This window comes from Schistocerca gregaria, chromosome 3, assembly GCF_023897955.1.
Source record: "Schistocerca gregaria isolate iqSchGreg1 chromosome 3, iqSchGreg1.2, whole genome shotgun sequence".
In the NCBI taxonomy this organism is placed as follows: Eukaryota; Metazoa; Arthropoda; class Insecta; order Orthoptera; family Acrididae; genus Schistocerca; species Schistocerca gregaria.
In genome coordinates, this window is record NC_064922.1 from 524,521,818 (window position 1) to 524,536,506 (window position 14,689).

General features: G+C 45.7%; 1 protein-coding gene across 3 annotated transcripts in view; it reads right to left on the bottom strand.

Annotated features, from left to right (window-relative positions):
• LOC126353991 (uridine-cytidine kinase-like 1) overlaps positions 1-14,689 on the bottom strand; it is a 105,606-nt gene that overhangs the window by 20,437 nt on the left and 70,480 nt on the right. For all 3 annotated transcript variants that reach the window (XM_050003296.1, XM_050003294.1, XM_050003295.1), the window contains exon 8: positions 920-1,129. In XM_050003296.1, coding sequence (XP_049859253.1) covers positions 920-1,129 — 210 coding nt within the window. The remainder of the gene's footprint in view (positions 1-919; positions 1,130-14,689) is intronic.

The following is a 14,689-nucleotide window of genomic DNA, read 5'->3' on the forward strand; positions in this document are numbered from 1 at the left end:
GGGGAAGACAAATCTAAGGCAATTTTATTGGCAGAACACAGAGGCAACAGGTCTACTAAACATACTACCTACATTATGCTTGTCTGTCCTCTTCTGAAATATTGCTGCATGGTATAGGACCCTTGATTGATGGAGGACACTGAAAAAGTTCAAAGAAGGACAGCTCATTTTGTATTAGTGTATATGGTGGGGGGGAGTAACAAATGATATATGAATTGGGGTGGCAGTCATTAAAACAATGTCTCTTTCATTGTGATGAGATCTTTTCACGAAATTTCGATCAACATATTTTGTTTACATCCCACTACGTAGGCAAAAATGATCATCATAACAAAATAAGAGCTCACATGGAAAGATTTAAGTGTTCGCACCCCCCTATTTGCACAACAGTTAGTGACAGGCAAGTATTCTTGCCCTCTGTGATGTGGGTAATTATCTCCTTGCCTCCTGTGTAAGGTAGCACTATGCTCACCAGTTAAAATAAATCCCACACAATTTCCTTCACACGCACCAATAACAGTCACCACAATATCACACACAACTTCTCTTTGTTTACAGTTTATTCTACACATGCCAATAAGCATGTTTAATTAACCCATTATACTTATTCCCAGTTGACATATTATATAGATCAACAAAGTTTTGCTACCTTCTCCCACATTATTTTCTAGTTACTCAGAATGTATGCTCTAGAAAACTAGACAAACAACAGATCTTAGTTTGTTCTGATGTGTCCAATATCAAGTGAAATATTCACCACAGCACAAGACTTCTTGTAAAAGAATCCTCTCATATTGTTTGTGACTGCATGTCATAGACTACATAAAAAAATAAAATTTTACACATTTAGAGTGAAAACAGAAGTCCTCTGTTTAACATCACATTATAAGATGTTATTTCACAACTCTCATTTTCTTACCTTAAATGGTAGCAGTGACAATGCAAATTCGATGACAAGACGAATGAGCCTCTTTGAATAAAATATAAATTCATCCCTTGGTGTATCTTTATTACGAATAAATGTATGCAATCCTTTCACCTGTGGTGTTGAAGGAAGCAAGAAAACAGATTCTGGAAGTGGCTGTCCAATGTATGAATGTGCCAGCTGTTCTCTTACTTTGAATCCTCTCTGAAACATATTAGAATATAATTACATTTGAAAAGATTGAATCACAAAATGTAGAAACTTTTTGTCTACAAGCAGGAAGACTAAATGTTTACTCATATACTATGTTGGAGTTGTTCAACATACTACACATTTTCCCCTTAATCTTGGAGAAGAGAATGCACTGTGGCGCAATGCTGCAACATTCCTTATGCTAGAGTACACTGACCATTGTTAAAATTGCATCACCTACATAAAATGGTCTGAATTAATCAAAACAATGTAGGTCAGGATTTCATCATGATAACATCACAGACCATTTTTATTTATTTCCCCCCAAGCAGCCTCCCGGTGGTAGTAGAGAGGAAGGGCAGCCTGCATTTTTATTTATTTCCCCCCAAGCAGCCTCCCGGTGGTAGTAGAGAGGAAGGGCAGCCTGCATACCCTAAATTCAAGGCGGCATTGAAAAAAGGGCACGGGTTGGATGAGCAGGCTAGGAAGACAGATGACTAGCGTAACAACTCAAAAAGGACAGCTCGCCAATTGGACAGTGGGGCTTCAGCAGTCTCAGCATAAAGGCTCTCCACAGGTCTGGTGCTAAAAGCTCCAGACTCTCAACACAATCCATAGTGGTGGACAGGGTCTAGACGCCGAAGAATAGATGGCCATGTAGAGGAGTAGACTATGCTTCCATAGTCCAATTCCTAGTAGACTACGGAGAGATATATGCAGAGGAGGACCATTCGGTCCGCTTCCCAGGAGGCACCACTCAGAACACACAGGGTGTTGAGGGATTGCAGACAGTGAGCTGAAAGATATGAAACATGGGAAGACCAGAACAGTTTTCAGTCAAACATAAGTCACAAGAATTTGGCAGCATCCATGAATGGAAGGTCAAGAGGGTTTAAAAGTAGGCAAGCTGGATAAAACTGCCTACAACGCAAAAAATTTATACAGACGGTTGTACTGGAAGAAAATCTGAAGCTGGTTTCGATGCTCCATGAGTCGAGGCGATCGAGACATCCTTGAAGACATCATTCAAGAAGACTGGTCCTTTGGGATCTGCAGTAGATTGTCAATGATTTTACAAAGAGGGGGCCTGAGACATCAGGAAGGAGACAATTCATAATTGGATTTACGGCAATGGCAAACAGTACAACACTTACCATGGAAACCTGGGGCACCCCGTTTTCTTGAGTGAAAGTATGGGAGAAAGTAGCGTTCACCCACACCTTAAGTGTATGCTATATCATAAATTCATGGCTGAAAAGGGTTAGCCGACCTCGAAAGCCCCAATAGAACAGTGTGCGGTGGATGCCTGTCCAACAGGTATCGTATGCCCTCTCCAGATCAAAAAACATAGCTACCGTTTGGCGTTTCCTGAGAAAATTGTTCATGATATAAGTGGAGAGAGCAACAAGATGGTCAAATGCAGAACGATGCTTTTGGAATACGCATTGGGCAGGAGTTTAAAGGTTTTGGGACTCCAGCCACCAGCCTAAATAGCAACTTATCATGCACTCCAAAACCTTACATACATTACCCATGAGAGAGATGGGGTGATAGCTAGAGGGGAGACATTTGTCCTTTTCAGGTTCCCTATCTTCTGGGAAAGGTACTGTCGGTCCAAATTCGATTATAAAGGTGAAGGAGGTATTGCACATTACGATATGATAAATGCAGCAACATTTGGATGCGGATGGCATCCCGTCCTGGGGCAGAAGAGTGAGAGGAAGGGAGTGCGTGTTGGAGTTATCGCATGGAAAAAAACAGTACTATATCTTTGACAATTTTGAGAGGAGAAAGCAAGAGGTCTCACTTCTGCTGCTTGTTTCTGCAGGTGAAAGACTCGTGAGCAAGTTGAAGATCTCAAAATGTCAGCAAAGTGTTAACCCAATGACTTCTAAATTGCAACTGGATCCACTAAGGTATGTAGCGTGACAGTAAGCCCAGAGATCAGGGGAGAAACTAGATGCACCTGATAACCACAGAGTTCGACTCCAACCTACAGACGAGGGAGTGAAGGTGCTAAAGGAGCTGGTAAAGAAGTCCCAGGCTGCCTTCTTGCTATCGCGGATGATGCAACAGCAACACACATGTGACTGCTTATAGTAGATACAATTGGGCAATGTAAGATGGTGGTGGGAAACACTATGGACACGTCTACTCAGATATTGCGTCATGGCACACCTCATTCCATCAAGGAACTGGTGGGTTCTGGGACAAAGAGCAGGTACGAGGTATTTAACATTCTGTGACTGTAAGAATAATTTCCGTAACAAGATTGACCTGATCGTTTATGCTAGGGAACTAACTGTCATCAAATGTTGCTAGAGAAGACAAAAGTGTTCAATCAGCTTGGGCAAACTGCCAGTGTCTTGGGCACATATATGGTAGTTGTGGCTCTAATCTAAGGACACATGTAAAATCGTCACTCGAGTGTTTGTCAGCAAGAGCTAACCATTAAAAGTACCGAACTAGCTGAACAGCACTGACCAGAAGGTCCAAATGCGAGTAGGTTGTCATGAAGCCAGACAAAAAACTAGGTTCCCTAGTGTTGAGGCAAACAAGATCTGCTTGGTGGAAGATGTCAATCAATAGGGGACCTCTCAGACAAGGACGTGGAGATCCCCAAAGCTGCTGGTGGGTGTTGAAGTCCCCAACAAGCAAATAGGGGAGTAGGTGCTGACCAAGGAGATGAAGGAGATTGGCTCTTGCCAATGTTGTGGATGACGAATGTATATGGTACAGAGAGAGAAGTTGTATCCAGAAGGAGAAAGACTTACAGCAACAGCTTGGAAGGAACTGTTTAAGGGGATTAGGTGATGATGGATATTATCATGAAGAAGAATCGTAAGTTCCCAAGTGCCGGAGCTCCATCAACAGAGGGGAGGTCAAAACAGACTGATTGGAAATGAGGGAAGACAAAGCAATCGTGGGGATGTAGCTTTGTTTCCTGAAGACAGAAGACGACCGGGGAGAAGGATCTTAAGAGGATCGACAATTCACCCCAATTGGAGCAAGTTCCACGGCTATTCCGATAGATAATCTCACCACGGCCACCATCAACTCAATGACCACTGAGAGGTGGTGGCTGATGGCATGGAATGGCCTTCAGCCAAAGGCAGAAGATCCTGATCCATAGGCTGTTCGGGAGCATGTCCTACCACCAGTGATTGGCTGGTTGATCGGCCGCCATCGATGTGTCTCGGTGACACGAAAGACAGCCAGGGGTGGCTACCACTGTGTGATGCTGTAGAAGTGACACACCATGGAGGAGAAGGAGAGGAACTTTGTTTCTTATGAGCCTTCTTGTAAGCAGGACGTTGAGATGAGGGAGGAGTCGATGGTTGAGAGGTCTGGATATGTAAAAAATTTTCACGAGTAAGCTATTTTTTGGAAGTCCAGGCGTTCGATTTTGGAGCCCATGATTTAGCACAAGCCGATGAAGGTTGAGCCTAAGAGTGAGCAGATGATAGTGGGGAGGTTGAACAGGCAATTTTTGGGCTGGCCGATCTGACAACTGTGGCACTAAGGGTGAGATCACAAGTCTGCATGGCTACTTCCTTAGTAGGTAGGGAGAGGCAAGGAGAGTGCTACATTTACCCAGTGGGAGCACAGTGGGCTTTCTGCTTGTGAATAATTTGCGAGCAGCAAAGGTAGACACCTTTTCCTTCACTTTGATTTCTTGAATGGTGCATTCATCTTTAAAAATAGAGCAATCTCTAGAGGAAGCAGCGTGGCCGCCCATACAGTTGATGCAATAAGGGGAGGGAAGTGGACAGTCATCCTCATGGGCATCCCTGCCACAGGTAACGAATTTGGCTGTATTGGAACACAACTTGCTGGTACAATTAAAATGCTGACACCGATAGCAACGTGTAGGGTTGGGAATGAAAAGACGAACTGAAATTATATCATATCCCACTTCAATGTTCAATGGAAGTTGAACTCTGTCAAACGTCAAGAAGAGAGAGTGGATCGGTACCAATTCTTTTCAAACTTTTTCATGACTATGAACGGCCATGACGTCCTGATCAGACAGGTAATTTTGAATATCCTCTAGGATAATCCACCAAGTGATCTCGTATAAACCATCCTGCACAATGAATTTAAAGTACGGTGCACTTCCACCCGGACAGGGAAGGTGTGTAGAAGTGTAGTTCGAAGCAATTTGTGTGCCTGAAGGGCACTGTGTTTTTAACGAGGTGCCATTTCGTAACCAGGAACAAGAATTTACAGGACCAGCAATTGCATTGACACCTTTCTAAATAATGAAAGGGTTGACTGTGGAGAAGTCTTTACCTTCGTCAGACCAAGAAACAACTAGGAACTTTGGCACTGACAGAAGAATTGTCCATGGCTGAGACTCGTCTAGCTTTCTCTTGTGGGCAGAAGTTGTAGAATTTGAAGAAACAATTGTGAAAGTATCCCCAAGATTACCAGCATATCCGATGGTGCACTCCTTCCTAGTGGGGGCCCTCTCTGAGGGCACTCCCAACTTAGGTAACTGTCCACACCTCAGGTGACACCACCTGAGAAATGGATGGAGGGACCAATCGGCACATTTGGAAGGTACTAGCTCAGGTCATCACCCCTCCCTGGACCTGGCCTTTACCAGGGGGTACATACGTGTCCTATTTGTCTACCCCGGGCGGGGACTTACACATTATCCCACCACCAGCTATGTGTGGTAACGCATGGGTCAGCCTTCAGACACACACAGGAGGAAAGAAAAGGAAAAGGGATGAACAAAAAATGGAAAGAAGAGAAGAATTCTCAAATGCCACAGTGGAGAAAAAGGTAAAGAGAAGAATCACGGAAAAGAGAAGGACAAAGTAAGGATAGAGACTTTCCAGTAGAGAGATAAAACAAGAGAAACCACATCTAACAGTCACAAGCATCTGTCTCCAGACGTAGGCACAAAACGTACTCCCAAAGAGAGAGACAGAGAGAGAGAGAGAGAGAGAGAGAGAGAGAGAGAGAAGGGGAAGACGGGCGGGAAGGGACAGGGACAGAGACAGATGTGCAAAAGGAAGGTATGCAGCCTGGATAGGAAAAAGAGCTGCACTAGTTCAGGGCACCGTGCTTACCACACACATACCACAATAGAGTTGTGGACCTGGGAAAAGACGACATAGGAAGAAAGTGCTGTAAGGAGCTAAAACAATATAGCAGATGGACATAGCTGGCTGACCACAAGAATAAAAAAAAATTGAGAAGACAGCTACTCTGCAACACACTACAATCTCCAGCCTGAAAGTTTTGGCCAGAGTCTAGATATATCACAAAACATTAAAGCCTTATTCGCACTCATCACATCATCAGCTAAAATAGAGAGCAGATCCCCACCAATATTTGCTTCTGCCCTTGCAACACGATATAAAATGCATTCCATTAAAATATATTATATGCACACCACAAGCATAAAAAAAACGGGGGATCCCCTTGCCATAGTACAAATCTAAGAGTGAGAGGGCAATGCCCCATCACTGCCAGCCATTCCTCATTTCACAACTGCAGGTACTTTCTGTGTAGTGCAGAAATGACAACTTGCAAGGGAATAGGACACTGTGCTACATCCTGTCCTCCGCAGGCCTCCTTGGCAGCCCGATCGAACTGTTCATTTCCCCACATCCCTACATGACCTGGCACCCAGCTGAACAACACCTGCTTACTCTGCTGTTGGAGTAAGTACAGTTGGTCATATATCAGCCGGACAAACTCCTCAGCTGGGTACAAGTTCTGTAATGATGGTAAGACACTAAGGGAATTGGAACAAATGAGTAACCATTTGCCCTGAATATGAAACATCTGCTCCAGTGCCTTCAGGATCGCTTGGAGCTCTGCTGAGAAAACAGTAGGCTTATCGTGAAGGCAAATCCTGGTGACATGTTCGAGGAACACGAAAGAGCAGCCACAGGAATTTCCTTGCTTGGAGCCATCGGTGGACACTATTGTGAAACTGTGATGTATATCTAACAGTATTAAAAAACGGAGATTGAAATGTAAAATCTGACGTACGATCTTTCTTAAAATTTGTCAAGTCTAAAGTAAGCCTGGGTGCCGGAGAAGCCAAGGTGGAAATCTGCTCCCACCTCTATGTAAAACATGGAGACCAGCCCCACCCATCTCTAGAAGGCAATCCTGTGCACCAATCACATAGGGCCTCATTGCTTGTTGCTGGTTATGAAAAAGCCTTTCCAGTGGAGGCCGAGCAACTGTATGGTAGGTGGGTGTGTATGGTGTGGACAGTGTTTATACGCCTGGTGCACCATATGTATTCATTGCCTGAAGTGATGTGGCGGTTCACCAGTCTCTGCACAGAGGCTTGCCATGGGACATGTTCTGAATGACACAGTGGCCAACCAAATCCCTTCATGGTGCACCACATCCAACATCTTTGAATAAGAGGGTCTTGCAGACCCATACACCATGCACTCATAATAGAGCTGATATTGCCCAAATGACCTGTGAAACCAGAGCAGACAAGTCCTGTCTGCTCCCCATGTACTGTGGCTAAGACATTTTAAAATACTTAAAGCCTAAAGTGACCTTTTTTTCAGGTGGTAACCACATAAGCTTAGAGTCAAATATGAGGCCCAGAAACCTCACTGTGTCTTTCAAAGTAAGGACAGTGTCTCTCATCCTCAACTCAGTTTAAAAATGTAACGAGAATGGTTGAAAAGAACATGGTTGAAAACTTAAAAACCACTCTTCTGCAACCACTAATCCAAATATTAAAGAGTTACTTGTAACTCGTGTGCTGTCATTGTGAGGCTTGAACAGCAAAACACAGACAGGACTTTTCACTGCAGATTTAATGCTCTACAGCAAAGACAGTCACACTCAGGACACTACCTTGAGGAACACCGCACTCCCACTAAAAGCATCAGACAGGACATCACTGACAGTATCAAATATCGTGGTGAGAGGAAGGACTTCATAAAAATGGGATGACAACCACGAAAACCCCATTCATGAAGCTGCTCCAGAATATGGTGCCTCCATGTAGTATCCCAGGCCTTCTCAATGTAAAAAAAATTCCTAGAAGGTGATGTCAGCATAGGAAAACATGTTGTATAGCTGCCTCCAGGAGAGCAAGGTTATCAAAGGTCGAGCAATACCTCCTGAACCCACACTGAAAGCCTGAGTTGCCTGAATTCTAAGATCCAGGCGAGGTGGCAGTTGACCATCTGCTCCAAGGTCTTCCCCATGCAGCTAGTGAGGACAACACTACAGTAACTAGTTTTGCATGTACAGTCTTCCCCAGATTTTAAAAGAGGAATTAAAACTGCATCACACCACGAGTTCGTTAAGTGACCTCACGCCCAAATGGCATTAAAAATTGCGAGGAGGATATCTTTGTTTCGCTTTGTGAGGTGCCACAGCATACTGTAATGGATCCTGTCTTGACCAGGGGATGTGTCCTGAGCCCCAAACAATGCAGAATCCAGCAGCACCCATATGGAAAATGGACAGTTGTAATCGTCAGAGGTGGTGGGTTGGTTCAGTTTAAAAGGGGGAAGGGATCAAACAGAGGTCATTGGTCCCTTGTTCCCAGTAGAACAATTACCTAAGGAAAAGAAGAAAACAAGACAAAGTACGGCACAATAACAGAAGAAAGGAAGAACCAGAAGAATGACAGAAGGACAACAAACACTACAATGGACAAAACAGGACAAGAAAACTACAGATAGATGCAAGAAACAGGGATTGAAACAAGAGAGCAGATGACCATGGCTGGCCGATCACGAAAATAAAAAGGAGAAGCCAGCCACTCCGCAACACATTAAAACTTCCATTCTAAAAACACTAGGGTGGAGGACACAGAGGGACAAAGGACATGCGCTAAAACTCAGATCAAATGGTAAAACCCAACCTCACAAATAAAACTGAAGCTGCTGTTGAAGCATTGCCATCCAACACCAAAGGTAGAGTGCTGGGAAAGTTAAAAGTCTGCCACAGAGCGGCTAAAAGTGGGCAGTCCACCAAGAGGTGGACGACTGTCAGCTGGGAGCCACAGTAACACTGAGGTTGGTCCTCGTGACGAAGGAGGTGACCATGCGTTCACCACGTATGGCCAATGCGGAGCCAACAAAGGACAACTGATTCCCTGTGAGGAAATGACAGTGGAGAGTGGTGGGGTTAACGGAGTCCTTAGGGCAATGCAAAACTTCCAGATGAAGCTTCGGCCAAGGTGTATGTGAAGGGACCTAAAGTAGAGATGGTAACAGAGTTCGGAGAGAAGGGATCGCACGCGAACTGCAATCATGAACCCTGATCCAGGACGCCAATGCAAGAAATCAACTGCCACAGGTGGCAAAAGGAGACAGTAATTCGGATGCTCAGGAGAACTACGAATGTATGCAAAGTAACTGGCGAGCAGTTGTACACGTCAGATTGGCAATGGAGGGACTCCGGCCTCCACCAGGACACTGGTCACCGGACTCTTTCTAAAGGCTACCATCGCTAGGCGAATGTCACAGTGTTGTACTGTGTCAAGAAAACACAACACTGAGGGCGCTGCTGAACCGTAAACCAGATTCCCATAGTCAAGGTGGGATTGAACAAGGGTTCTGTAGAGCTACAGCAGCTTAGAGCGACCTGCACCCCAGTTGCTGTTGCTCAGGCAGTGGAGAGCACTGAGGATCTGCCAGCACTCCCGCTTAAGCAGATGAAGGAGAGGAGGCCAAGTCAATGGGGAGTCAAAAGCCAGTCCTAAGAATTAATATGTCTCACTACAGTGAGTTTATCATCACTTCCTACAGAAGTGCATGACACACGACTTCGAGGCTGAAAACTGGAGGCTGCGGGCTAGAGCCCATGACTGCACCTTGTGGACAGCTCCCTGTAGGTGCCACTCAGCATCTCCAGTACTGGAGGAGCAATACAAAATGCAGAAGTCATCCGCATACAGACAGAGAAGCGATGACCGACGGCCCTACAGCTGCTGCTAGGCTGCTAATGGCCACTAAAAATAGAGAAACACTCAATACGGAGCCCTGCGGGATGCCATTCTCCTGAATACTGGGAAATATGGAAGGCACCAACTTTGACACAAAAAGTACGCAGCGAAAGCAAGTTTTGGATAAAAATCTACAGCGGGGTCCGGAGACTTCGCTCATAGAATGTGGCAAGAACACGATGTCACCAGGTCGTGTCGGATGCTTTACGCAAGTCAAAAAAGATGGCAACCAGGTGTTGGCATCTGTTCGGATGGCAGACTCGAGGGACACCAGATTATCAGTGGTAGAGCGATCCTGGCGGAAGCCGCACTGACATGGAGTCAGTAGGCCACATGACTTCGAGTCCCAACCCAACCGCCAACACACCATACATTCCAGCAGCTTACAGAGAATGTTGGTGAGGCTGATGGGCTGATAGCTATCATATCACACGGATTTTTACTGGGTTTTAGCACCGGAATGATGGTCTCTCCCACCATTGCGATGGAAAGATGCTATAGCACCAGATCTGGTTGAAGATAACGAGGAGATATCACTTGTAGTCAGACAAGAGATGTTTAATCATCAGACTGTGGATCCGATACAGCCCATGGGCTGTGTTGTGGAAATGCGCAAGGGCGCTGAGGAGCTCCCGCTCTGTAAATGAGGTGTTCTCTGTGGCTTCTAGTGAAAGAGGACTATCCATCCGCCATTTGAGGGCGCAAAAGGCCGGGGGTGGGGGGGTAGTTCCCCAATGCAGAGGCTCAAGCGCAGTGCTTAGCAAAGCAATCGTATTTGCGTCGGTAGAGAGCACGCCATTGATGTTAACTCCAGAGACACTTGTTGGGATCTGGTACCCAAAAAGACATCTGATCTCTGTCCAGACTTGGGGAGGTGAAGTATGGCACCCAATGGTCAACATGTATCTCTCCCCACACTCCTGTTTCCTTCGTTTTATAAGCAGGTGAACGCGGGCACAGAGCCACTTAAAGGTTATTAGGTGCTCTACAGAAGGGTGCCACTTATGTTGCTGTAGAGCTTGCCATCACTTTTTAATTGCCTTAGCAACTTGCAGCCACCACCAAGAGACTGTCTTTCGTCAGGGCACTCTAGAGAATGAGGGATCGCCACAGAAATTATCGTTGTAGTGAGCTGCTCAATCACAACATCGATGGCACCAGGTGGAGGAAATTAAATGGTGACAGCAGAGATGAACGCTACCCAGTCTGCCTTGTTGAAATCCCGGTAGCCATCCATTGGCATGAAGCCAGGGGAGTGACAGGAAGATGGAGAAGTGGTCACTACCACACAGGCTGTCATGTGCTTTCCAGTGGACAGATGGAAGCAGTCCTGGGCTGCAAATTGGTAAATCAATGGCTGAGTACCTATCATGAGCCACACTGAAGTGTGGCAGCTCGAGTATTAAAGAGGCAGAGCTCGAGCTAAAATCTCCTCAATGTAGGAGAGGTTTAGGGAGTTGATCAATCAGTGCAGCCAATACATTCAGGGGTACCACTCCATCTGGAGGGAGGTAAACGTTGCAGACAGTTATTTTCTGTGTCGTCTGTATCCTGGCAGCCACAGCTTCAAGAGGAGTTTGAAGGGGCACAGGTTCACTACGCACAGGTTCACTACATACCGAGTTCAGCTCAAACGCAAACTCCACCTGACACTATTATATTTGCTACATTTCTTGTGATATCCCTTGTAGCCGTGAAGGGCAGGGGTTCACATTGCTGGGAACCAGGTTTCCTGGAGGGCAATGTAGAAAGCAGGTGTAAACTTAACAGTTGCCGTAGCTCAGCCAGGTGGTGGAAAAAACTGCCGCAATTCCACTGGAGGATGACATGATTGTGAGACTGGGACGGCATTAAACAGTCAGGTTCACCCGCTGCCACTGACTTATCTCCTGAACAGGCTATATCCATTATGTCCGAGGGTCTGCCAAGATCTAGGTCCTCAATGGACGCCAGAATCTTCACCTCATCCTCAGACGCAGAGCTTGTAGGTAGGGGTGGTGTGTGTGCCACCATAACTCCCTTGGTCTTTGAGGTCTTCTTTCCGATTTCTCTCGCTGATCTTTGGGTTTCTCTAGCTGCGAGGGCTTCACTGATTCAGTCTCCAGGATTGAGGATGATCGTAATCCCTACAACCAGCTGCTTTACGGCACATCAGCCACTGGCAGGTGTCATCTTTCCCACTAGCAAGACACCTGGGAAGGTAGTGACCCAAGGGACCCCTTCCTAGCGAGAGGAGCCAAAGAAGACTTATGCTTCTCTGGCTGAGAAGTGGGGACTGGTGTCCCCGATGGTTGGGGGGGGGACAGTGCTCCTGAGCTAGGTGGTGAGGGAGCAACCAGGGATTGAAGTGACCCCACAAATCCAAGTACACAGGTCCTGGAATAGATGGTGGTACACTGGACGATGTCTGTGTTGAGGCAGGAACAGGCTTCTGCACCATGGAAGCATAAGAAGTGGTAAAGACGGGAAGTTTCGTCACCTTATATTCCTTTTTGGCTTCAGCCTAGGAGATCAGCTGGGTGACTTAGGTCCTGAATTTTTTATTCCTCTGCAAGAACAGGGCAGTCTCAGCTCCAGACCGGGCGGCTCCCAGAGCGGTTAACGCAGACTGCTGGAGATGGACAGTTAATCCCAGCTTCATGGGCTACCTTTCCACATTTCTCACCGGTCCCTTCACCCCCGCAACTCAGCGTTGTGTGACCAAAACTCTGGCATTTGCAGCACCACTTAGGGATAAGTACGTAAGACCTAACCCTAAGTCGGAGGAAACCTGCCGTGATGTGGTCATGCAACGTAGGACAATTAAAAGTCACAATGAAGGTGGTCTCAATTTCTCCATTATTCCTATGCATCCTTTGCTCTACATCCACTACCCTCTGTAATACCCATTCCTATTTAAGTTCCCCTATGTGAATCTCCGCAATGTCACGGTATGTGACCACACCCTTCTAGAGTTAAGGGAGTTATGCAGTTCAACAGTTACATCATATTCCCTCAAATTTTTCTGTCTTCATAAGTAGTTGCACCTGCTTTGCCTTGTTAGTCTCAACCAGTAGGGAACCATTTCGCAGCCGCTTAATAGACTTCAGGGTTCCAGCAAGTCCTTCCACGCCTTTATGGATATACTTTTTTTGAACGTCCCCTCCTTCCTCTCACAGCCAAAAATACAATTTGATTTATGACTCCTTGAGCCCTGTTACTATAATTCAACAGATGCATGTTACCAAGAGGGCTAGCCTCCCTCATTTGTCTGGAGGGTTGGGTGCGAATTCTCCCAGGCGATACACGGTGCCCACTGGGAAGAGGAGGAGATGATTTCGAAGGTTCCATCTCAGTCCCACAAGCAGCTAGGGAAACAAGGGTCCACTCAGACTGAGTCCTGCATGCCTGAGAGTAAGCCTTATACAACTGAGGTGCAGCAGGTTCCCCTGAGATTGCCCACTAACAAATGTTCCAACTCAACAGCCATGCATCTCATCAGCACACCTTGAGATTGAAGGGTTTTTATAAAGGTTTTTACCATCCTTGTTATCTAGGCAGTCAAGCCAAGATCCCCATTCCCTGTGGCACACAATGTTCCACTGCCGCACCATACAGTGGTCGCTGATGCATGCACAGAGCTTATGGTAACAGAAGACTGGCAGCACTTAGCAGTCCCCAAGTCAGGAAACCCGGTGTCACCAATCCTTACTCAGCAAACAAATGATGAGCCTCTGAGGGCAGTATTTAATAGAGGGCAGTTATGCACCAAATTTTCTATTTCTGTATGAGTGTAGGTCTTTTCTGCACCAGCAAATCTGTACTTGGAATCGTCAAAGTGAATTTTGGGCGAGTAATTTCTTCTCTAGCCAAATGTTTGGACAGTTCATTCACTGAGATACCCACATGACTTCGGACCCAGAGGAAGACAGTTGAGCAGGTAATAAGACGGAAATCAGAAAAAGATTATTATTTGCAAATATCACAGGCTGAAATGACAATTGTAACATTGATTAACAGCCTGGAGACTACTCATTGAGTCACTACAAATTAGTATGTGGTTGAGGGCTCTTAATGACAATCAGCCCCGCTATAAAAACACCACATGTTCCTAGCAGTGAACGTTGTTCTTGACTGGGAGGAGATTGAAAAGTATATCCCATCCAATTGATTGGTTTTAGGGTCATCATTGCAAATGACAGCAGCACCCTAATACTCCAGATGAATTTACAGAGCAAGATGCAAAAGGCAATGGGGGCAACTGAAACTTTTAGAGCCTTGAAATATATTGGTCCTAATTCATGGTCTGGGTCATAATGAAGGAGAGAAAAAGGAAGGGGTGGGGGTCCTTGGCAGATGGCCTTGTGGCACATTCCAACAACTAATCCAACCACAGGATTAGTATTGGGGTCTATGCCCTTGCGCAAAAAAATATTTTTAAGTTGGATGATTACAAAATTGTTGTATGGTACTTGCATAAAAGAGCATGAGCTGACAGCATCTGAAATGAAGTGATATGATCCTCACTTCAGCAAGGACATTGTCCACAGGACTAGTCCAATAGATGCTGAGCCAATCTTATTACACAGCCATGTATTAGGTCCAAAAATTTCAAAGCCACAGGTGTCACTCAGCCA